Source organism: Daldinia decipiens (assembly GCF_022478715.1).
Source record: "Daldinia decipiens strain CBS 113046 unplaced genomic scaffold F4813scaffold_15, whole genome shotgun sequence".
Taxonomy (NCBI): Eukaryota; Fungi; Ascomycota; class Sordariomycetes; order Xylariales; family Hypoxylaceae; genus Daldinia; species Daldinia decipiens.
Genome location: NW_026054558.1, coordinates 746,503 through 770,581, shown reverse-complemented (window position 1 = coordinate 770,581; position 24,079 = coordinate 746,503). Strand labels below are relative to the sequence as shown.

The window sequence follows — 24,079 nt, the reverse complement described above, 5'->3', positions numbered from 1 at the left end:
AGCAGGAAAGCAGGATCTCCCCGTGCGACGCGAGATGAAATATGCCCGTATGTATGTACACCGACCCCAGCTTTCTCATTCGAGAAATAGCGAGGAAAGCGGAAGGGACGAACCGAGTCCTACTCCCTTCATGTCAGCCCCCCTCCTCCTAAGGCTCCTTGGCTGGCTTTGGCTTGATCTTGTGATTTGCTTTTTTTTTTTTTTTTTTTTTTTTCTTTTCTTCTTCTTGTTCCTCTTGGCAACGGATAGGGGAAGGGAGTGGCGTCGAGGCTCGTGTTTATGGTTGTATATTATATACATATTATATATGTACGTACACGCATATCGTATCAGGTATAAAAAGAGAAGCTTGACTCCTCCCCTTCATCAACAATCCCATAAGATTGATTTGCTTAAACTAAGTTCATCAAGTGAAATTCGCCTACATAATCACATCTTAACAATGTTGTTCTCACCTCGAGCTCTTATCTCCGGAGCTGCCGCACTGCTGGCTTTCTGGTAAGTCACCCACCACCTGCTCGTAACATCTACCTCGACAACAACATGAATTAACATAAAAACGTCACAGCAATGTAGCAGCAGCATCCCCCGTAGCAGAAGTACCTAGCCCGACGATCCCCGGACACTGCTCAACTACGATGGACGACTTTGAGCACACCACTGCTTGGGTCAAGACTCACGAATGCTACACTTACACCAGAACGATCCAGTCCTGTAAGGCCCTCCTTGTAGAATAGCATTTAACATGCAAGTTACTGATTACATGTCCAGCTACTTGCCCTACTCTATCATGCGCACCCAGGCCAACAGATGCAATCTGCCCGCTCTACATCAAGGTCTCAAGCGTTACCGTGCCATGTTCTACGGACTGCTGCCCGACGACGTCAACATCGTATGTAGCCAACGGCGCGTGTCCGACTTGCAATCCTTGCCCTATCCCAACCGAATGGATCACCTACACGACCGGATGTGCTGGTACGCCTACTATTACATCCGTGACGATCGAGACCCCGCCGTGGAACACGCCCGGTTCTCTTGAGAATTAGCAAGAGAGGAAGGTCGGAATCTAAGGAACTGAGGGGAAAAGAAGTGTAGTCTGTAGCTCTTCAATGCAGCTTAATTATTGATTTCTAGACCGCTGTGTAAATTTTGCGATTATCGTACTGTAGCCCCCTGTAAACTTGGGACTGTGCACACGCCTCCACTAGCCGTAGTTAGCTTTCCAATTTCTTCTTTACCCGCCTCCTTGACCAAGTGACCGTCGAAAGCGACTTCCAAGTTGTCCGTCGTAGTAAATCCGGGCTGGAATGTCTCCCAGACCTTCTTCTTGGGGTTGAGAACGCCCTCGGGCTCGCCCCTCCATCCGTCAAAGCACACGCGCTCACCGGTCTTCGCATCGGGAGGCGGAGTAACTAGCTCGACGGGTCCCTTGTGGTCATCCACCTCGCCCTCCTTCAACTTCGGTGACGCGGCTAGGACCATGGCGCATGACTTAATTCCCCGCATTTTGACGGGCTTCAGGTTGGCGACTACGACAACCTTGCGGTTTTGCATCTCTTCTAGAGGAATCAAACCGTTCAAGCCAGAGCAGACAGTCCGGCATACCTGGCCTTCGTACTCGGTAGTATCTTCGGTGCCGGGCTTGTCGCCCATGGCAATCGTAGAAACAAACAGACTATCGGCTTCCGGGTGCTTGATAGCCTTCAGGATGTGGCCCACTCGGAGGTCGATTAGATGGGGCGACGGGGGCGTAGTAACGGCCGGAGCCTTTTGGGGTTTGGGGGCCTTCTCCTTCTTCTCTTTCTTAGGCTTCTCGGTGACAACGCCCACTGCGGCTGCGGCCTTGCTACCCGCTTCAACGGCTGCATCCTTAACAGCCTCGGCCGCTGCCTTCGTTCGGTCAACTAACGTCGCAGTAACCCCGCTATCACCGCCGGTAGTGGCGGCAGCAGCAGCAGCCTTCTCCTTCTTTAAGCGCTCCTTCTCAGCCTTCGCGTCGACGGGCGGCTTGACGTAAAGGACCTCGTCAAGGTCAACCTTGATCTTGTCCGCGTCGTTCACGTTTAGACCAAAGACGCCAGAGTTCTGGACAAAGTCGAGGTGACGGAGGATATGAGGGTGACCTTGTTCGCCGGTTCGCTGCTCAGGGGTCCACGACTTAACGGTAGGAGCCAGGGACTCGTAGATGGCGACATCAGCCTTTGAGGGCTTGGTGCCGAGAAGGGTGGTTCGAGAAGTCAGGTGAGAGTTGAGCTTCTCGAGAATTGATATGTCTGATGGCGAGCTCTTCAGCCGCTCCGAAGTGGTGATCCATTGTTGAACCTCAGTCTCCTCGGTAGGAGTGAGCTTCTGGGAATCAAGGGCGGCCATGGTGAAGGTTCGGAAAGAGATGCCTCGTGAAAGAGGACGAATAGCGCGAAGCAGTGACAGCTTGATGGTTTGATGGTTTGATGGCTTGATGGCTTTTTACCCAGCTGCGACTCAGACAGGGTCGCAGAGAAATATGGTGTTGAGAAGTAGGAGTTTGGCGTCAAGTAATAATAGAGGGGTTCAACATGAATTTTTTGAAGCTTTCAAGTTTAAGTGCCCCTCCATCGAATTGACAATTGACTCATTTAACCTAGGATTTAGGTTATTTGATAAGGCGGGGTGATAATTGATCACGTAAGATTATTGTTAATTGAATTATAAGTATTTAGTTAGGATTAATTGCATTCAAAGTTGGAAAGCCGGAACTAAATCGGGCCGGGGTCCACCTAACGCTTCCAGTTCCAGGGATGTAACAACGGGCTGCGCGGCTGCAACCCCAAAGCCCCAAAGCTCTCCAAAGCTTGTAGAAAACGCAGCCTACTAATAAACGTCAATCGCGACTTTCCTTAACATTCATTAGCTCTCCCCTTGAGCTGTGTCGACAACCTCCATCCAAAATTACCCCGGAATTACTAAACAATTACTCGTACCCGTACCCGAATTCTACAAATATGGGCGCTCTAACATACGGCGCTGGAGGTCTCACCTCTTTCATAACAGTTGTTGGATTGTGTATGTGAAACATTCGCGCCGAAGAGCGTGTGTAAGATGAAGATTGGCATTGACATTGAGAGGCTGACTGTTTGTAGACATGCTCTTTACCGGCAGCGGTGAATCCTTTAATGTTCGTCTCGGTAACACGCAATGAATAATTACACCATATCCTAATTACATGTCTCTTCTAGGTCGGAGCTTTCCTCGAAACGGTATCGCCGTACGTATGGGCGGATCTAGGTATTGCGCTTTGCATTGGTCTATCAGTCGTCGGCGCAGCATGGTATGGCACACCCCCAGCTCAAGCTATCATCCCAATCGAACGTATCACGGTTGACAAGTGCTCAGGGGTATCTTTATCACGGGTTCTTCCATCCTCGGTGGTGGTGTTAAGGCCCCTCGAATCCGAACCAAGAACTTGATCTCCATCATCTTCTGCGAAGTTGTTGCCATCTACGGCGTCATCATGGCCATCGTTTTCTCCTCCAAGGTCAACTACGCGAGCCCCGACGAGGTGTTCGACCCCAACAGTTACTATACCGGTTTCGCCTTGTTCTGGGCTGGAGTGACGGTAGGAGGATGTAACCTGGTTTGCGGTGTTGCCGTTGGCATCAACGGCAGTGGAGCTGCTCTAGCAGATGCAGCGGATCCTTCTCTGTATGCCTCAGCTCTATTCCCCTCGATCATACAGGAATGCTAACGAGAGCTGTCAGTTTCGTCAAGATTCTCGTCATCGAAATCTTCAGTTCCGTCCTAGGTCTCTTCGGTTTGATCGTCGGTCTCCTCGTATCCAGCAAGGCAAACGACTTCGGCGAGATCTAATCTTGATTATGTATTGATGGAATACAGTGTAAGAAGAGATGCATTCACAATCGATCAAGGATTGTTGGCGTTCGGAAAGACGGGTTCAAATTGGGGAAAGTCACGGGTTTGTCCATTTGTGAACTATTGTATGTACTATTATGACAACCGAGAGTGATCACAGTTCATCAGGGGCTGCTGGAATAGACCCCACACAAAAATCTATAAGAGGCCAGAGCCTCGAGTAGACCGAACCGGTACCTGCCACTTGCCAAACCATCTCATGTTATGCTGGAGTGAGATCAATAAGGCTACCGGTTCGCTAGAACTACAATAATCTAGAGAGAAGTACTATATATCAGATATTGGGACACATCCAGTATTCATACAGAGTGTATTCCTTTAGGGCTTTACGACGCACATAACGTCTAAGATGCGAAGCAATACTCCCAAGTATCTAACCTAGGTACTCAGTATCATATATGCATAATTGAACGTATTCCTAGCAAAGGTAGATGAGAGATACAAGGAGTTGTAACTCATAGCTTATGAGTCAATATTCCAAGTAGGCTAAATAGCAAGCTTAGGCGATCGCCACTCAAGCAGTCCGTCCATGTGACACTCTGACCTCATTTGAAGTAGGCTATGTGTGATTGAAGGAGCAAGAAACACATAGGTAGGTTAAGAGAAGAGTCATAAATCCGTGGCGTAAATTTAATCCCTAGCTAGCCGAACTACTCGGGTTTATAAATGTATCAAATTTTCATTTCAGGAGATAATGGCAATCGTCAAAATGGCCTATGCTTCTATATTCGTGCTAGATGTGTCGTTGTGTCGACTAAAGAGATAGATGGTGCCTAAGGCTAAGATCTATTGAAAATATAAAACGAGGATTGTTCAGGTATATCATTACTTCTAAAGTGAGACCAATTCAAGTCCACTCGTCCCTTTGTTTAAGCAGGTGCTATGTCCAAGACATATCATCATAGGGTAGAAGCGAATTTCCCACGTACGAATAATTATAATCATCCATCAGCGGTAGTTCGCTAACGTCCATGGTGAATATTGGACGGTATGTTATAATTCAGACGCTCCGAAATGCCTCAGCGAGCGGAGAGGTTTCAGTAATGCGCCTCTGTTCGGCCTCTGTAAATTCTTGCGGGCGGTTTCGTTGGGTAAGGGCTTTGTCCCTAAACACAAATAGGCCTCTATGGCGCTCGAATATCTCGTCCATATCTTCGAGTGTTCGAAGGGAGGTTTCTGGATAGAAGAGGAATACAATAGGTAGGTATGACCAGCAGAATACCGCAAAGACTATTTAGTGCACAAGGTTAGACTCTGACATAGTACTCGATAGACGAGCCCTTACGAAGGTAGAACCTCCATCCAAGGTTATCCACACCCGCCTTTGTGAACTGTACTATGGCGAAACCGCTTAACCAATTCGTTGCGGTGGCGGCGGCAGCTCCCCTTGTCCGCCACCCGAGGCTATTGATTTCAGAATTATAAACCCAGGGGACCTTGGCAAAACTGGTACCGTAGCAGAAATAATAAAGAAAGAACATAGCCACCGTTACTTTGCCAAGATCAGACTTGTTTTCCGGATGAATAGCAGCCTCTCTCAGTGTCATGGAGGCAACGAAATAGCAAGATCCGGTCGTAATTGAACCGTACATCATAAGTCTATGGAACCATAAGCATTACTGCTTGCCGGTAAGGCAGAGAGATGTGGAGTATGGGTCTTACTTGCGTCTTCCGATCAGGTCGACTAGAACCAGACACAGAAAAGCCGCACCCAAGTATAGGCTGGCATTTGCTCCGGCCAATAACCTCGCATATGAACTAGAAACCCCTACCGACTCAATTAAGAGAGTAGGAAGGTAGTAGCCCAAGGCATTAACGCCGCTGAACTGTTGCATTAGCTGCGTCCCGCAGCTTTAAAGGGTCAGCATCGTGGCGGATTAGCCCGGTGTGCTTGTAAGGCGACTTGCCTTAGCACTAAACGGCGAACATTCTGTAGTGGATCTCGGCCGAGTACAACATCCACCATAGGCACACGAGCCTCGCGTTCTTTCTCAAGGGCATTCTGAATAGAACTAAGGTCGTCCTTCAAATTCTTATCATCGAGGTTATGTAATAATCCTCGGAGCTGAGCGAGAGCTACTCGAGCCTCCTCGAATCTTCCTCGTAGCAATAGCCATCGCGGTGACTCAACGGTAAGCGGTAGAAATGTTACTACAACGGCTGGGTATACGAGCTGGAAAGCCAAGGGGAACCGCCATTGGAATGCCCCACTGCTATCAAATAAAACGTAACTCATCCAGTTTGCTACGCAGAATCCCGCCGTAATGCACAACGAACCTACCACCACAAGTTTACCCCTAATGTTGGTAGGTGATGCCTCCGCAACGAATACAGGGCAAGTTGAGGAGGTGATCCCCACTGAACTAAGGGGTTAGCATATACGGAACGACAAGTGACTAGACGGAACCGTATGTAACGGGCTAGAATTTTAAGCAGATTCTCGATCAAATGGACGAGCCAAGAGTGGAGAGCTCTCAAGTCTCCAGGGGTCAACCTACTGCCAAACCCATTGATGATACGGCCAACGATCATCTGCGGCAAATGGTAAGCTGCAATCTGCAGAACTACTCCAATAACGTTGACCACGAGCCCGACATAGACGGACTTCTTCCTTCCCAGCCTATCACCAAGTAGGAATGATGCGAGGCAGCCGAAGAAAGCACCGAGCTCATGCAATGGTCAGCATCCGTGATTAGCATTGTCAAACATCACGACCCACAGAGAAACAACTAGACGTAATACCCGAGATAGCTGGATCCTTGGTTTCTGGAAAGGTCTCGATAAAATCTGCCGATATGAGGGCGCCAGCAAATATCCCCTGAGTTGGCTATGAGCTAATCATCAATACGGGGAACACGGGTAGTAACAACCTGGTCGTAACCAAAGTGTGCCATTGAGACTGCCATATGTTACTCGATATATCAGCAACATAGCGGTGAACAGTATATACCAGAGTTGGCTAATGTCAAGCAGGTGAGCTGCCACTTTCCGCTTGGTGAAGTCCAGTAAGCCATATTATTGGATGGCGGATATGAGGGTCGATGTAAGACTGGCCAAGACGATACCCGAGAACTAGATAGAAAGGAGGCACTGTTAGTAGCAATGCCGATAGAGTGAAGTAGTCACTGTATTTTAGTTGGTAATATACCACAAGATCGCCCTTTTCACTATGCTTTGAACCAGTTGTCGATAGGATCCTGACTCTAAGTGTTTCTAAAAGGCTCGTTAGTGATCACTTTATATAGACATCTTGGAAATCCAGAAACGCCTTGTTCATCTAGCTACTAGCTAGTGTCGTCGACTCTCAGCAGACTTGGGGAATGTGTTCCGGTATTCCGCGCCTTGGTGGTTCAATGGGATCGGGGACACATTCAGCCATCCCGTAAAAAAGTCCCATGTTTATACCCAATCTTAATGATGAACCTGGCACTGGGCGGCTGTTCCGACAGTGACGCAAGTATATTTTCACCAGGTTCAACCCAATGGCTCTTCTTCAGTCACCCCAAGTATACCCACTGCAACGTGCCCACCGTATTGACACTCTATCGCTTAGATTCAGGGGTTCCTCCCGAGCGAGACTAGGTAAGATCTTAGTAGCCGTAACCGATTGTATTGAGAAACAATATCATTACCGAAGCCGGTGTATTGGACATCGATAAGCCACCCACAGGAATGAGTAAGTTGTATCATTTAGTTTCGTTGGGTATTCCCAAAATAGCCCGGACAATGAAACTCGGTAACGCCGGTCAAACATAGGCGGCTAAGCTTCTAACCGGAGCATACGGGGATACGGAATCGAAATAGTATAAAGTCAACGAATATGATGTAATCATACGAGGTTCAATTTGCCCGCATAATTCAAATATTCTCGTTAATTTCTAATGTCTAGCTCCAGGCGCCAAAGGCGACAGCATGCATTGTAGGTAGTTCTTCAGGGAAATTCTCCAGGAAAGTCCAGCTAGATGAAATAGAGATAAAAACTTACCAGGTGAGTACGTATATAGTTCCATATATTTCGAAGCAGGAGAAAACACTAAAAAGGTTATGGGAAAGGATGTGAATGGTAGTTGGAATAGTTAGTTAAAATAAGAGCAGGATTCCGTTAAAAGCTGAGCAGTCGGTCTTCCGGCATCGTCGGCTATTAAAATAGAGGAGTCAGTTATTCCGACGTCCCCAAGGTAGATAATCGGCTGAATAGAAATATGGCGTCCCGAATCGCGGCGTTAGCGATGCCGAATGACACCGGATCTACGGCGATTGGAATTCCAAATAGGTATCGTAGGAAACAGTTCGGAAGGATTAGCTTTGTAAAAAATAAAAAATAAATGGACCAGGTTCGGTGTTTGTGACCAGGTACCCAGTTATCGGTAGCGTAGCCGCATCCCACAGGTAACGTCCACAGGCTAGATACATACTACCTGCCTAACCTACCCTATGTACAGGAACAAAATGCAGGCGTAACATGATATATTAGCTAATCCAGCTGACATATCATTTATCATTTACCCAGGTATTACCTGATCCTGAATCTTTCTTCCTTCCCGAACTTTCGAGCCTTTTTTCTTCTTCTTAGCATCCTACCTATTCTTTACGTGCACCTACAATAGATAACCACTGACGTATAGGGTATATCTAATAGGTAATCATTTGCGATCTATGTATTTTATCCTGCATGTAGACACATGATTGCTGATTACGAACGTACAAATTCGGCTACCTTCACATCCGTTTTCATCCACACAGCATCTATCATTACGTTTTACCATACCTTCACATAATTCTAATGGAGTGTCGTCGCGTACCCGAGGGTACGGGGTATGTATGTCAGAATATGACGAACCAATAGACATGAATATTGCAGCCCACCCCAGCTAGGAATACTATAAACGAGCACTAGGAAATCCGTTACCATACGCAGGCCAAGGTTGTGTTCAACATCAAACGCTCAACCCGATCCACCTACCGAAGGCCGTCCGGTATTTTAGTCCAAGTCCCGACATTAAAAACTTGCAAGGTAGGTCAGGCATAGGCCGGAGATGCGTCGTCGATAGATCACTTGATCCATTTAATATTTGCGGACTCGGAGTAACCTGCGTTTTATGCTTAGGATGTCTTGAAAATGCTTTCTCCAGCCAGTAACAATATTTTTTATTTATTTTTTACTTAGAACCCCCCGCGTGTACGATGCGCGCCCCGCTGTTAGCCGTTCTCAGTGCTGGGCTCAAATACGCTAACATAACGGTCAAGCTCAAATAAGTCTTTAACATCAATGTAACTAGGTCTTTAGTACTTCTGTGTACAACAATACAAAGCACAGCCACGCTTATACTTACCTGCTTGTAGGTACTGTATTATCCTCAAACCCTAAGAATCAACACAAGGGGTAACTTTTCGCCCTATTCAGCCCTACCTCGATGCTTAATAAAAAAATGTCTTATAACATATAGCATTGCAGTATTTATAATACTCTTAACCAGCCTTAATGACATATGGCTCAAGTAAGCTTGCCAGCTCTTGTTTAAGTATGAGTCTTCTCGTAACCACCAATTTCCTTTTTAGGACGTCGGTGGTGTTAACCTGCAGTTAAGACCATTCTCACTTCTATTATTACGACCTGGTAGTAGCTAGTCAACTTTGGAAGACGAAGGTGAGGCGTAGGTATAGTGGATAGGGATTCAACGTTCCATTTGCCCCATAAGGGGGGGCCTTGACCACTTTCGATAACATACGGCCCTTCTCAAGTAGTTATTATGCAAGTCTCTACCTACGTGACTGCTATAATACGTCTGCTACGCCTGCGGAAGTGACTGGTATGGCTTGAGGTATCGTGCTTCCAACATCTGGGCGATATCTGGGTATAGAAACTTCTTGTTGGCCAAGATCAGCGACTAGACATCAGCATCAGCATAATTGGTCTAGCGTTCGCCTGCGTGGCGGTCAGAGAAACTCGTTGCTGCTTAGTTATGAGAGAAGTCGACGAGTGACAGTGTGACATTAGCTACCCAATATCCAGTCTTCACCCCCGGCAAGGCCCAAGGGTTTTATACTACGTTCCCAGTTATTGGGTCGACTATAACAGAGGTCAGCCTCTTCAGACAGGGTATTTGAACGGAAGCAGCCGCCCTTACGCGCTCAACTTGTTGGTCCTTATTATCTTGATTAATGATTACCCTCGCCTGGACGATAAGAGTTAATCCAGGGGGTATCTCCATCTTAGCCAGTTCCTCGGATTTGCCACATGAATTATACAAGGAAGCGTATGCTACCCATTCATTCCCCGATATATCGTTAACCTAGGCTATTAACTTACCGAGAACCAGGTGCACTCCTTGCTTGCGATTTCTGCAGGTACTTACTCCCTCCGGCTATTCAAATCCCTTTCGACCTAACATAGAGCAGGCATCGTAAGCGGAGGTGCGATGGGAAGAAACCATGTTCTACCTGCAGGGATTCAAATGCCGATTGTGTATACAAGGAGCTACCATTCGATAGGTACTCTCTCCAACATTCCCCCAGCTCAAGGCGACGCTCATGCTAACCCTAAATCTTAGAGTGGAAGATTCGAGTCCAAACGCAGTCATCGATCGACTTGCCCGAATAGAATCGCTACTCGAACACCAAAGCCAGCAGATTAACCAGCTCAGTACTCGTTCTAGCCCCCTTTCGTACCCTCCGAGCCAGGCCGATCTTTTTGCCGCGTACCAACAGCACTCAGACTACTTGCCTTCCACATCTGCTGGAATAGACCCCCAGTTGGATTCGCCGCAATTTTTAATCCCAAAGGGTCATGCTACTCTGACAACCACGCTCCTTTCGCTGCCCCAGGTGCGTGATCTACTCGGAGACTACCCAAGAGAATATTTCTTTGAAATCGAAGAGAAGTTCCCCTTACCAGGACTACTTGGGAGTCTCTATGATAGTCCATTAGCCTGGCCGTCTCTTGACCTCGATGGCCTTAATGCGTTAGCCGAAAACTACTTCCGAAATGTTCACCCCCACCATCCGTTATTCACGCCGAATATGTTCAAATCATGGCAGGATCAGCTTATTCAGGACAGGGATATGGAAGATATTGGCACTCCGATATGCTTTTGTGTCTACGCTTTGGGTACGATAAGTTCAGATCGAGAGGGTAACTTTGAGGATGATGAAGCGCTAGGTCTTCGGTTTTTTCAACCGGCATTGAGAATAATGCTACATAAGTTGGTTTGGGATTTTCGACCAGGTATAGGGCTCTGCCAGGCTTTGCTACTCGCAGCTTCGTATTTTGCTCACTTAGGAAGACCTCTTCACAGCTGGAGAATGGCGCAGTTCGCATCACGAATATTTCTAAATCTTGTTGAGAAGTAACAAATACCCCTTTAATGGCCATGACAGTCTGGGCTAACTTACGGAAGTCGGAAACATAATTTGTCGAGTGCCGTCTTCGAAGAAGCGGAATTAAGAACATTTTGGCAGTGTTTTACAGTTGAATGGTAGGAAAGACATAAGTCGCGATTCTACTCTTTATTTTATACTTACTTCTGTTATCCAGTGACCGAATCGCCGAGCTTGACGTTCCTCGAAGCGGGATAGAGCCCCTGGGGGACCGGATGCGGCTCCCACATAATACGGACCCCTCCGATAACGAGAATATTATTTATTTCATCGCCGAGCATGCCATTCGTCGGCTCCTGAACCGTATACATAACTCGCTTTACGGACCCGAACTCGCAGAAACTAGTTTCACGGGCCCAAATCAAGCATGGCAGAGTCTAGGTCTTCAGAAACTTTTAGCTCTTAGTACTGAGCTTAACAGACAATTAGAGGAATGGTACATCTCTATACCGGACTACCTAAGACCTCTGAAAGGGACTCTTCCACTACCAAATGATCGTGCCCGAGTTCTCAGGCTTCGGTACTACGCTGCGAGACACATAATTTACCAGCCGTTCTTACTTCAGATGGTCTGCCGACAGCAGGAAGTCCAATCTCCGGCGGGATCTTCTGCTCTAAGTCCTGATCCATACAGCGAGTCGCCTGTCTTCTTGGAAAAGTGCGAGGCCTGTATCGATTCTTGCGTTACCTATCTTTACAATGCGGTGGATATGATTGACAAGCGTTCTCCATACCTATGGACCATTTCACAGAGTTGCTTGGCATGCTTAATTATGGTATGGTTGGCAGATAATTCACCCGCTTTGCATACTTATGTCCCCCATATGCAACCAATCCAGGACATGGTACTTACGAAAATACGTAAATGGGCCCCTGACGATTCTAGCCTTGCTGCCGAAGCACAGATTATAGAACAGCTCATTTTTTCCAATTCGATGGAAGCTTGAGGAGGTTCTCTGGTATATTTTTTTTTTATAATTCTCATGGCTTCCTTATAGCGCACGAGACTTAGGTGGCTATTATAGAGAAATTTAGAAGGCATCTTGAGGATTAGAAGCTAAATTCAACAAGACATTAAATCCCGACCTTAAAAAGGGGCTTAGCAGGGGGCGTGGTGGAAAAGTCTCAACATGATACTGATGAGCTAGACTCGGCAATGAGGTTGGAAAATAGATGAAAATAGAATCTAAACTACATGAATGTACCTAAGATAGACGAATTGAATCTCCTTCCTTCTCATTGGATCCCGTAACTATACCAAGGTGTGGTTGCCGATGCATCAGTAACGCATAAAACGCATGTACATCTACCCACCCGCTTTCCTTAAACATAATACATAGGTAATGTACCTACCTAATTTAATGCATGCATGGAAGCCAGCAAGAATATTCTCCCTTGGGGTAGCCTTACCTTGGCTGATTTGGTAATACTGCCTTGTACCTAGCTGGCCAGTAGGTTAATTGTCAGCACGACACATAAAAACCCCCAAAACTCCTATTGATCAAGATGACATCATATGCTCCCGCTCACCCGATAGGTCCCTATACCATAGCCCTGGGACCGCGCTAAAGATCTGCTTGCATTAGGTACCTAAGGTGTAATTACCTCAGCTGCGGCAGGGGCCAGCATTACTCCCGAGCCCATTCCGACCCCGAAAGAGAAAATGGACATTATAAATTCAGAATGGACGGAAGCATTCGGGATCAGCCGCGACATGTCCAAGACTACGGTGCGATTTCGCAACGAATGTAGTATTTGATTGTAAACCGATTTATTCCACTTCTACATACGTAAACAACGTTCATAGTTACTTCTACCTAGATAGATCCGGACCCCGAAACACGGGAGCAATCCGATATCGCGACGACCCCCGGGCTTATGACTTGCTGTTGACGCGCCAACGCGAGCTATCCGACGACGCATGATCGATCCCACCGGCGTCTGGACCCGGCTACTCGGAGTTCCCGGGTCGAAACACCAAGAACCCAAGTTCGAGATGTCTAATTTTAAATATCTCTTTCGTTCCTGTACATTCCAGCCTGCGCCGAATGTAACTTGAAGATGAGACACGGGAACACTTGGCTGCATTTCCGTCTTCACCGCCTGATGGGAGTCATTCTTTCTTGTTCTTGTACACGATACTCGAAGAATACCTCGGCTCGTAGGCAGCAACGGGAACGACGGCCTTGACGATATGCTGACGACTCTACCGTCTCACCCACGCGGCAGGTAGAGAGGCAGGACCCTGTTCCCATGCGTCTGACCCTACCATCTCAGCCCTAAACTGAAAGGCTCTTGCCACATTTCGCTGACTGCATCTATTAGCAAGCATTGCTTAGCATCTTACCCTCCACTGGAAATGTTGGGACAGGTGCATGCAATCACTTAATATCGAGTTCGGCCTCATATGCAGGTGTGCGACGGCAAGAAGTCGCCACTGAACTTTCGAGGCCATCAGCCTGGTTTACCTCATTGAGTATGTCTTGCCGTATAGCCAGTGTCCTCGAAGGGTGAACAATCTCTTACGAAATATCACAATATCAACTAGATAAACACGGGCGTGGAGATATCACGCCAGCTACTAATATTATCAATACTAGGCGAGGATGGAAGATCCGCAATGTATCATTACACCAATCCATATCCGATGCAGCCTCACGAACTAACTAACGGGATATAATCCCCCCCAAATAATTCACCTATTAGAGTTGCAACGCCAGTCGTGGTTATCATACACGCCGTCCGCTAACTCATCGCCTTTTTAACTGGGATTTGGAGATATCGATAAAGGAAATAGCTAGGTCCGTCTGTTATCGACATGGTAGATCTGCTTGCCGAGTTGTCAAACTGAGCTTCCCTTCGTCCTGATCAACTGCGTTGGACGGCTAGATGACTAGAGCCGCAATGGCTATGGCGAGCGCGGCAGTCGAAAGGTCCCCGATTCCCGTAGCCGTTGATTTACCATCCGCCAACGTCTCGCCGGCCCCGTTCGGCATGATGGCATTGACGCACCTAGGCATGTGCTCGTGTGCTGTGTGATGGGACGTATGCCTATGAATCGATTTCCTGGCATGCATGTTCCCAATATTTTTGTTGGGTGGTTCTGTAAGATGTTAGCAGATGGAATACTTGGACAAGTCTCGGAAATCAGGTATCCAGCATCGGAAGAGAGCCGTGACTTACCACGAGGCCCCGATGACGAGCTATCGTCGCTGGCCGGGACGGACCCATCGAGGATTCGCAAGCTAGTTACGGAATCTTGATCCTGGAGAGGCAATGCTGCTACCTTGCAGATAGCAAAGGCAAGAGCGAATATTGGAAGCCGCATGATGTCTCAAAGGAAACCTAAGTGGATTCGAGTCTAAGTTGTGTCCCCGACGATGGGAGGATATGAGGTTCTATGCGAAAGTGTTGTAGGATCGTAAATGGGCGCGAGTCGACAGCATTGAACACTTTTTCGAAGAGCCACCCGAACTCCTAATGGACTATATGATCAGACGGTCATAGATCATAGGCCTAAGTAAGGGCTAGACGAACACGCATGGAAATAAACTTCAGCTAGCGACACACGATTCGCTCTTTGATCGTATCCGTGCTCACGAGTTTCTATATAGGTTAGGTAGGTATCTAGGTATGCTTCGAATACTCGTTTAGGTACTCTAATAACTTTGAAAGCCGCCACTGGGCTACGTTGCGTAATTACATGACATAGTGATAACACTACGTTCGACCCTTTTACAAACGATCAGTTGCTTGATACGATACTATTCCAGAGAGGATCGGTTTTATAGCAATTGGATTGACATGTAGTGACCTGTTTAAAGTTGAATGCCTCGAGTCTGATAAAACTCTAGCGTTATTCTATAGAAAAAGTATAAAGCATATAGATGGTTGGCGTGCTGTATAAAGGCATCGTTGCATCGAGAATAAAGAGCCCTTCCTAAGCCACCACAAACCCTATTGATTTAGTCTCTACTACAGTCGCAGAAACTCCACGCCATGGTTGTTACGAAGCTATCTAGATAGAATAGCATGGTCTTTTGATGCTAGTAGACTCTCAAATAGAAGACACTCGACCTCGGCTTATAAGACGAAGAAACCATATATGGTATCCATCACTACGTCCGCACGATGCAAGAAAACGAGAACATTAAACGCCGGAGCTCCAGACGACTTAGATAGACTTATAGTGACTTAAGATTAAATAGGTGAGAACTGGTATAAATGCCCTAACCATCAGCATTAAGCATGCATCTGCTACCTTTCTTCCACGCTTAAAAGAGGTCCGAGTGAACCTTTGGCCGGATATGTCGGCGTTTCACGGCGTAGCAAGACGACGGTGACACAGAAGGCGGTTACGTTGCCGAAACGCTATGTACTTGGAAAGAGGTCACATATGCCGCTATGGCCTTATTATTGTTACACCGGCGCAAACGTGAATCGCTCCCTGCATAACTAGTAACAGGTAGATACTTCATGTTGTTAATTCAGATACATTTATACTTTCATGTGCGCACACGTAGAAGGCGAAAATGAGGCTTGTCAATTACATAAGTATATTGCATAGTGAGCGGCGAGGTTACCAACACATGCAATGCAGTAAATCATATTGGAGAGAGGAATTGAATAGTCAAATAGAGTTGGCGTGCATGGATCCAAGATGAAACAAGCGACAGGGACTAAGTTACTTGTAGCCAGCCAATTGGATTTGGAGTCTGTTTCAAAATTGGAATTTGTTCCTGACGATCTCCTTAGGTAATCTTCGATTTATCTTATTGAGGTAAGGCGTATCTGGGCTTAGCGCCTCTCCTTAACACCTTCCCCCTGCTTCAAGTTTTCATTCCCCCACTCCCGATTTCTGCCTCTTTTTACATCCCTCCCTCCTTCCTGAGGGGAACTCTGGAATCTGTTCATCCACTTAATCTGCTGCAATGCTAAGCCCGGATGGAGAAGCTTGGCTGCCTTCACTTCAGTCAAGCCACTTTACGGCTACTGGCTACCGCTTATTCGTCTATTATTAGCTATTAGCCTAGACATCTGAGATGCGTCCCGAGCTAACTAACTACCTGGTATCGGACGCGCTTATTCGGAGATTTTTTGATCCTATAGTCACGTATAAACCAATTAACTGCATATCAGGACCGCATAGTGGTTCTACCTATGCGGTTAGCGTTTTTTTAGATCTAGTAGTGGGTTAGATGTTATGGGCCAAGTATTCTACCAAGTCGAAAAGGAGGATATGAGAGGAGTAAGCTAAATATTGTAAACTGTTGGCAAATATGATCTGTATGGTCCATTCAAAGCAACCCTGCCACGATCATTTATGCGCCCGCGCCTAATCACGCATTTGTAATACCTGGCAAGCCTGGCAAGCCTGGCAGGGCCAACTTACATATTACGCCACGGATCGACTTTTGGGCAGGTGCCTACCTGGGTAGGTATCCTCTCTATTGGGATCGCGCCTAGATGGTACCTATGCAGCTAGTGGCAGGTACCGATTTAAATAATCAAGGATGATCGCCCTGATATTTTACCACGATGATACAGGAGGGCACCACACCGAGAATTCTCTTTCCCCATTATATCTACTGTCGATCTTTGTTACTTCCCCGTCGCTTCCTTTTCGGGTATTCTTTCTTTCATTTTCCGACTTCCATTCTAACAGCCCGGGCCTGCTTGCTTGCTTGATATTTTTTTTTTATCAAACATTCTTTCTTTCGTTCTAACTATCATTCATTCGTTATAGCTTTGACTAGCATACATTCACTTATTCTATCTTAACCCGAGTCCATCTTTTAGCACCGGAAAAAGCAGCTTTATATTTATACCTTCTTGCTTCATACAACCTAACAAACCTAAGATCTTCAGTATCGTTTTACAGAAAAGAAATCACCATGTTATTCAGCACGATATCTTTGCTTGCTATTGTAGCCCTTGCTGGCCAGGCTATTGCCGAGCCTATACGTCAACCGTATAAGCCAAAGCTCGCCCATATGTCGCCCAGAGCTATATTTGGTCTCGATCGTCGTGCGGATGGTGGATATGCGCCCGCGCAGCAGTTTTGTGAGGATGGCAATACCTGTGCTGAAGCGTGCGGTAAAGGCTTTGAGCAATGCGCTTCTAAGGACAATGTTGTACACTGCTTCAATCAAACTGCCCAGCAGACTTGCTGCCCTGGAAAAACTGGAGGTAGGATCTCATAGTAGATCGGCATATATGAGACTAAGCTGACCATCGTATAGAATCTTGCGACAAAGGTTTCTTCTGCACAGCAGACGATAAAGGCGCTACTTGGTGCTGTCCCGATAATATGACACTGGAGCAGTGCGCAGACGCCTATAACCTTCCTGGTTCCCTTGTGACGCAGACTAGTCCATCTACCACTAAACCTAAGTCGTCGCCCACGTCTACGACCCTTGCTTCCACTACTACTGCTAAGAGTGTTAGTACATCAGCTAAGGCCGCTGCAAATACTACAAGTACTAGAATTACCACAAGCCCTAACACGACCACGTCTCAGGCTAGCGAGTCCTCTACTTCGGTCGCCCCTGCGAGCACCGCCCCTGCGAGCATCACCCCTGCCCCCGAAACTACGGCTGCGCCGGCCACACCTTCGCCCACACCTTCGTCCACAATCCCTGCGAATGGTATCGCTACAGCTGGAAGTGACAGTAATTACGGCTCCATAAACAGCATAATGCTTCTTGCTGTGGCCGCATTTGCTGTTCTCCTCTAAATCAGTCCGCGACGAGACGAGGAAAATGTATATTGGCAAGAGTGGACTATATGACGGGACGAGCCATGATCATCGAAATCTTTCTTTGCACCGACCTAGGGATTTAATTGGCTGGATCGCCTTACTTTTTATTCCGCTTCACTATCGATACCCTTTGGCACCCATAGAATGTCGTCCGGACCGTCAAGGTGGACTAGCATAGGTTTTGGTGCGTTGAGCTGTTGGGGTTCTAGGAGTTGTTTGTTTTTACACCTACGCTGCTCGCGTATAATTAGAGCTCGAGAACGGCATGTGCATAGATGGCATCCGTCTCTAGAGACGGGTGGTCTGCTGGGTTAACGGAATTGATGGATTGCCTCGATGGTACCCCTATAGAGATACCCTGACTTACCTATTACTACCTATACATATCTAGGATAGCATTCTTTTCTTGAAAAAAGAACTTACGAAAATATTAATACCGTTTCGATTCGCATATCCAATTGTCTTTTAAGATTGCAGTGGTATGGGTTGTGACATAAAGCAAGCACAACCACCTAACCTAAGATAGTTGTGCATAGCAAAAATAGTAAAAGGGTTATCGTATCAAAAAGTGTAAACAGCTTACTTTGTCTTCCCTAAGTTATTACGATAAAGTTGAAATTAGATACCTACAAGGACATAGGTAAAGACTATTGACTTAGTATACATGAATAAATCATTATTTATTTATAGGTAAGAGAAAGCCATAAAAAGAATTAATAAAAAAGGAATAAAAATATTACCCCCAGTCCACCAACCCTACACTGTGAATGCCCACCTCCTCCCATTCCCCATCCCATCGCCAACCCCCAGAGCCCTCCAATCCACAATTACCTTTCAGCCGTAAAAGGTGCAGCCGTGAATGTTGTGTCTCAACAGTGTAGTGTAGTCCCCCGGTACCCACAATCCCCCAGTTCCCCACCACGCAAATCCCCGGACCCCACCGTGCCGCCCCCGGCACTCGAACCCGGCGCAGCTGCGGGTCGAGTGTTTCCATGTGCCTGCCTTTCAAATACGCCATGTGCCTTGTGTCAGCCGCGGGGCGGCGAGGGGAAGACTTGTTGTTGGACATGATAAGTTTTTCGTCGTCGGCCGGCGGTTTGTTGCTGGGTACCTGTACCTGCCTCTGGGACTTCGGTACCGGTTGGTGGTTGGAGCGTGACAGTTGGCAACGGGGGTTTCGATGGGCTTACCTGCCTAGTACCTGTATGTATGTACCTAATATTAGGCTTGCTATATGTTTATTACTCTCGTCATAATAATCTACTAACAAGGAGCCGTATCCAAGGCCGCCTCGATACTTTTCTTCACAGATACAGTCAAATTTATATGACAAAGAATAAAATAAAAGTTGCGGCTCTTACAGGAAACTCGACCACAGGATTATGAGAACTATAAATATGTGATCAAAACGTGACCTGTTAACCAAGCCATCCCAGTAGGTGATGCTATATAACTTGGTTGCGTACAGTAATTCAGTATGTACAGAGAACTCTATCAGAGAACGGTATTACACCTAATCATGGAACCGAATCATGTTTGGGCGATTTGTGAATAGGCCAAATGTCTAGATCCCACCGTCATCCATGTCGTCAGCATCTTCCCCGTCCTGTACCGGGAGAATCCCATCCGTAGGCTCGCCCTCCACAGCCTTGCCGCTCTCATACGTGATACGTCGCCAGCCGCAAGGTTCCGAGCCGTCTTTTATCCACTCCATCGTCGGGAAGTAATGTTCGTTCTTTTTCATCGTGATAATCCATGGTTGGTTATCAAAAGTCATAGCCTTCAATCGGAAATCTAAGAGCATGTTAGCTAATTTTATGTGACTAGGTATGTCGAAAGAGGGAGAGAGTCCTTACAAGTATTATCCGGGATCTTAACTACATTCTCTAGGAAAGTCTTGAGATCCGGTGTTGGCTTGCCGTTGACATGCGTGATGAAGTTGGTCGGTGCAAGTCCGTATTGATACGCAGGTGAACCTCTACTCCGAGCAGACACGTATACCTCACTGGCGAGCTTACTTATTTGCTGCCTAACCGCAAGATGGGGGACGTGAAGGATAGCTCCACAGAACGAAATGGCATGGTTTGTTTCTACATTGTCGGCTGGTGACGTTGGGACTTGGAGATGCATCTCTTGACTTTCTCGAACGATAACAGCTTCGAGTACCTCATGTGAATACATGACATCTAGCTCTGATACACGGGTGATAATCTTCCCGTTGAGGGTCAGGATTATATCGCCCTCGAGCAAGATGGCGGGACGGTTGTCGCGCTCAAAAGTACATTTCGAAACCATAAATAGCTGATGGCTGTGCTTGTTGGCCGAGAAGACTTTGTGTATCCAATCCTCAGAAACGCCCATGACGCGAGCTTGGGACATGGCGACGGGCCGGAACTCCATGGGCAACATACGCAGCTTGGGGTCTTGACCTTGCTGAATCTGTGATACAACATGCAGTAGAGTTGGCGTAGCAAGCCCCAGGTGATACTCTTCGTCTCTCGACCCAGAGGACCTTTCACCTAGATAAGTCAGCCACAAGGCTTGTACAGTGCCATCCTTGTCAACAAGTACTCCGCTTCCACATTGACCGCTAAGGTTGGTGTCTACAGTGATTGCGTCGACGTTGGTAGCCCGATACCTCGGTGCGCCCGAGTTAGCAGGAATAGCCACCGTAGTTATCTCAGTAACTGTGGTAGCGGCGTGCACGATTCGGCCACTCCTATTATACCCGATAAAAGTTGTCGACGCCCCTTGCGTGATGTTGTCTTTACTGAGCCTCGCACTTAACACCGGCGCATCAACGAGCGCTGGATCATACTTGATAATCGCGTAATTCTGGAGTGGATGCATGAAGATAACTTTGCCTTCAACAACGATGGAGTCGGCAATTGTAATCCAAATATCGCACAGGTCGTAAGGAATGACTGCTCTTGAGATAATCACCAATCCCTTCTCGGCGTCAATCACTAAACCCATTCCCCACTTCCTGTTCCTGGGGAATCCATCTAGCTTGAGAGGCATTGTACAACCTACACGGACAAAGCTGCGGACCAAATCAGCTACGGCGGGGTGCGATGTGTGCTCCAGCTGGATGAAAGCACCCTTGCGGCGTACTGGAGGTACAGGGGGTAGGGCATCGGCAATATCTTCAAAGTCCCATACCCCGGTTGCATCGTTTCGCGTAGCCTGCCGCATCTTAGCAGACCAATGTCGGTCGACGTTGATGATTGTGGTATTGAGAGTGTGGAGATCCCTAAGGTGTTTATATGTAACTACAACACGCTTCTTATCAGGGATCTGCTTCACGACGTCGATAAAAGTATTTAGGTTTGGTGTCTTCTTCTGGTCAACGCTTTGGATCATCCAGCCGTTATCTGCACTATCGAAACGGAAAGAACCAGTCGATTCACAAACGAAAACACCGCCGCCGTCGATAGCTACTCCGTAGAGTCGTGCCTGCTGATAGGATAGGTTATGAACGCTAGCCCCGGAGACGGTTACAAAACGGTCTGGTGTGATTGCATGAAGATCTCCGACTTGGATATCGATATCGATATCTTCACCTCCTCGTTGCAGAGTCACTTGGATGGTTTTGCCAACGCTCGAGTCTAAAATGTCATCTAGCCGAATAAATTGAGTGATCATCTCACCATTCACCTTCAGGAGCACGTCTCCCTCCTCGATCTTATTGTGAGAAGGGCCTTCAGGGAGGACTATCTCAGCAACGAGCATATTGGTCTCCTTAGGAAACGTCTCCCGAACCGCCTTCTCCCAGTTCGGCGTTAGACCAAGCCTACGACACTCGTCAAATGGCTTCATAAGGAACTGGCACTGAATAGTGCCCCGCTCAACTGGCCGCCCTTCCTGTATACAGCGAAGGGCTCTTAACGGTCGATCGAGGGGTAGGAAATAGTCGGTTGATGCACCATCAGATCTCCCACCAGCTTGTAGTGCTATGGCAAAACCATCGAGATTCACTACCGGACTACCAGAGCTACCACCGCTGGCAGCAGCATTAGCTTGATAGTAATTTGTATTGAAATCGCTATAACCCTCGCCGTATTCGGGAGCATTGCGATCTAACCGGCTGATGACACCGGAAAGGATACTGAGCTTTTCGCCAGCATCGTTTCCGACAACTCTTATTTCCACACCAACTAAAATAACATGGTTAGAAACTCGAGCTTAACCATGTTTTAGGAAATAGAACATACCTTTCGCTAGATCCGGGCGGATATGGAGGGCTGAAACAGGCATGTATTTAATGGCTTTGGGGTCGAAGCGCAAAATGCCGAAGTCGTGGACGGGGTCCCGGTAGACGGGGTACGCATCGACTTCTTCATGGTTGTCGAATACAACATAGCCCCAGAAAGGTCCCGCACCGACAACATGTCTATTTGTAAGGATATATCTATCAAGGTGTTAGCAGACGAAAACCCATAGTAATTGTGATAGAGCCATCTCACCCTTTCTCGGCATCAACGACAAATCCAGTGGCTTCACTAGCGCATGCAGCATCCGTGTCGAAGGAACAGGTCTGGCAAAAACGAATAGAGACAACATTCCTAACGACCTTCTCTATAGTAGCCTGCCATTCTGCCGTATCAGGCACAGCTTGTGGGGGGTAGGGTGCTAGTTCTTCGTCTGTGGCCATATCGCTTTCGATAAAGCTTGGTAATTCAGTATCTGGTGTATTTTCGCTCGGAGACAGCTTTCGGTTTGCGGGTCGGAGGTGTTTATGAAGACGACCGTGCTCATCGGGGGAGAAGGGAGCTTTGCGCTTAGAGCGCGAGGTTGGACTTGATCCATTCATGACTGTAGGAGTCGATTGGTGACGAGAACGTGTCTCTGTAGTGAATGGACGTGTAAGACAAATAGTGAGTCTGTGTCGATGGTTGGAAGTAGATGTGCACCGTAGCGGCGATGTAGGCTGAGAGAGCCCTGAAGGGAGCTCTGGAGAGAGCCTCGAAGAGATCGAAGAGATCGAAGAGAACCGTGATGACGAGTAAAGAAACCGAGTGAGGCCTGACTCAGCAATGCGCAAAGGCAATAGGTGCCTCATCCAGCGCCGATACCTTCCAATGTGTTGTCTCGCTCATCTATCTCACACTTATGACAGATAACTTTTGCATCGGGGTAGTGATTGTGGTAACGATGAGGATGAAGTAGGTGACGAAGGTGACGCGGATGGTATCACTAATAAAAAAAAACCTCTGGGCTAATTGTCCGAGTCGATTCTGAAATACTTCGTACGTATGTTCCCACGATCCCTGCTGATAACCAAATTAAGAATCTCGAGGTCGGACCAATTCGAGATTATGTTATTGACGCAATGCAATAAAGACCGTCTATGCGAACCCGGATGAAGGCAGGTCGTTAGTAGCCTTTTTAGAAGCTTTTCACCTATCCCTTCCCGATCAGTCGGTAAAATACGTTAGGTAGGTGTAGGTGGACGGCCTGCAGCTCCTACTTACCCTAGATACAGATTAAGTTTTGCTGGATGATATGGGTAGCAAGGGGCAAGGGTGCGATAACGATCCGTTCGTTATCTTAGCTTCGGGTTCCGTGAACGGGAGGTCGGGATTAACTAATCAGGACGAGTACAGATTGTAACCTAGGTCAGATTGTTTACTTTAGATCCGCTACGCTAGGAATGCTACTCTAAGGGATTTTTGCACGTGAATGATAGAAGAGGCTCTTATATAAATACGAGCATTAGATATCTCTATTTCTATTCCCACTACAGATAAATGGTGAGTAGGGACCATATCATCCCAAGTTATAAAGATTTAAACCTATAAGCTTTTCAACAAGGATAAGAGTATGTCCCGAGGTACGAACTTGACATAAAAAGTAAGTAGAAGGACAGCTTCATTATGAAACAGGAGTTTTATTCTTTATTGCGTTTTAATCGAATATGTTTGAGCAGCAGATCGTAGAAGAGAAAATGTATCTGGTTTGCATGTCTGGTTTGCATTTGCACTCTGCGGTATAGTCTTGGCTTTAATAGATGTCATTAACCCCCATGCTACA

At 47.0% G+C, this 24,079-nt stretch overlaps 8 protein-coding genes across 8 annotated transcripts; 4 read left to right on the top strand and 4 right to left on the bottom strand.

Moving 5' to 3' along the window:
* Positions 1 to 442: 442 nt before the first annotated feature.
* Positions 443 to 1,046, top strand: F4813DRAFT_389302 (uncharacterized protein; the record flags this gene model as incomplete). The annotated part of the gene is made up of 3 exons (XM_049246810.1): positions 443 to 498; positions 569 to 714; positions 772 to 1,046. The coding sequence occupies 3 exons, from the start codon at positions 443 to 445 to the stop codon at positions 1,044 to 1,046; spliced, it is 477 nt and encodes a 158-aa protein (XP_049100005.1).
* On the bottom strand, positions 882 to 2,664 carry F4813DRAFT_68646 (nucleic acid-binding protein). Its single transcript, XM_049248768.1, has one exon. It carries the CDS (start codon positions 2,368 to 2,370, stop codon positions 1,156 to 1,158), a length of 1,215 nt encoding a protein of 404 aa, XP_049100004.1. The 5' UTR covers positions 2,371 to 2,664; the 3' UTR covers positions 882 to 1,155.
* A 27-nt stretch (positions 2,665 to 2,691) lies between these two features.
* F4813DRAFT_68428 (ATP synthase subunit C-domain-containing protein) lies at positions 2,692 to 4,550 on the top strand. Its single transcript, XM_049248765.1, has 5 exons — positions 2,692 to 3,042; positions 3,120 to 3,154; positions 3,216 to 3,307; positions 3,373 to 3,681; positions 3,738 to 4,550. Exons 1-5 carry the CDS (start codon positions 2,982 to 2,984, stop codon positions 3,844 to 3,846), a joined length of 606 nt encoding a protein of 201 aa, XP_049100003.1. The 5' UTR covers positions 2,692 to 2,981; the 3' UTR covers positions 3,847 to 4,550.
* Position 4,551: 1 nt separating this feature from the next.
* Positions 4,552 to 7,123, bottom strand: F4813DRAFT_68570 (general substrate transporter). The gene is made up of 8 exons (XM_049248766.1): positions 6,860 to 7,123; positions 6,780 to 6,808; positions 6,629 to 6,727; positions 6,408 to 6,576; positions 5,817 to 6,267; positions 5,572 to 5,760; positions 5,195 to 5,508; positions 4,552 to 5,139 (listed from the first exon to the last, which is right to left on the bottom strand). Exons 1-8 carry the CDS (start codon positions 6,921 to 6,923, stop codon positions 4,910 to 4,912), a joined length of 1,545 nt encoding a protein of 514 aa, XP_049100002.1. The 5' UTR covers positions 6,924 to 7,123; the 3' UTR covers positions 4,552 to 4,909.
* Positions 7,124 to 9,520: 2,397 nt separating this feature from the next.
* Positions 9,521 to 12,503, top strand: F4813DRAFT_68625 (uncharacterized protein). The gene is made up of 6 exons (XM_049248767.1): positions 9,521 to 10,166; positions 10,230 to 10,257; positions 10,309 to 10,401; positions 10,461 to 11,255; positions 11,307 to 11,384; positions 11,444 to 12,503. Exons 1-6 carry the CDS (start codon positions 10,148 to 10,150, stop codon positions 12,231 to 12,233), a joined length of 1,803 nt encoding a protein of 600 aa, XP_049100001.1. The 5' UTR covers positions 9,521 to 10,147; the 3' UTR covers positions 12,234 to 12,503.
* A 1,668-nt stretch (positions 12,504 to 14,171) lies between these two features.
* F4813DRAFT_389297 (uncharacterized protein) lies at positions 14,172 to 14,614 on the bottom strand (the record flags this gene model as incomplete). Its single annotated transcript, XM_049246809.1, has 2 exons — positions 14,172 to 14,389; positions 14,470 to 14,614. The coding sequence occupies 2 exons, from the start codon at positions 14,612 to 14,614 to the stop codon at positions 14,172 to 14,174; spliced, it is 363 nt and encodes a 120-aa protein (XP_049100000.1).
* A 2,089-nt stretch (positions 14,615 to 16,703) lies between these two features.
* On the top strand, positions 16,704 to 18,497 carry F4813DRAFT_358838 (uncharacterized protein). The gene is made up of 2 exons (XM_049243277.1): positions 16,704 to 17,475; positions 17,529 to 18,497. The coding sequence occupies exons 1-2, from the start codon at positions 17,181 to 17,183 to the stop codon at positions 18,020 to 18,022; spliced, it is 789 nt and encodes a 262-aa protein (XP_049099999.1). The 5' UTR covers positions 16,704 to 17,180; the 3' UTR covers positions 18,023 to 18,497.
* Positions 18,498 to 19,610: 1,113 nt separating this feature from the next.
* On the bottom strand, positions 19,611 to 22,859 carry F4813DRAFT_389295 (Pro-apoptotic serine protease NMA111; the record flags this gene model as incomplete). The annotated part of the gene is made up of 4 exons (XM_049246808.1): positions 19,611 to 19,840; positions 19,903 to 22,203; positions 22,261 to 22,457; positions 22,513 to 22,859. The coding sequence occupies 4 exons, from the start codon at positions 22,857 to 22,859 to the stop codon at positions 19,611 to 19,613; spliced, it is 3,075 nt and encodes a 1,024-aa protein (XP_049099998.1).
* Positions 22,860 to 24,079: the final 1,220 nt, after the last annotated feature.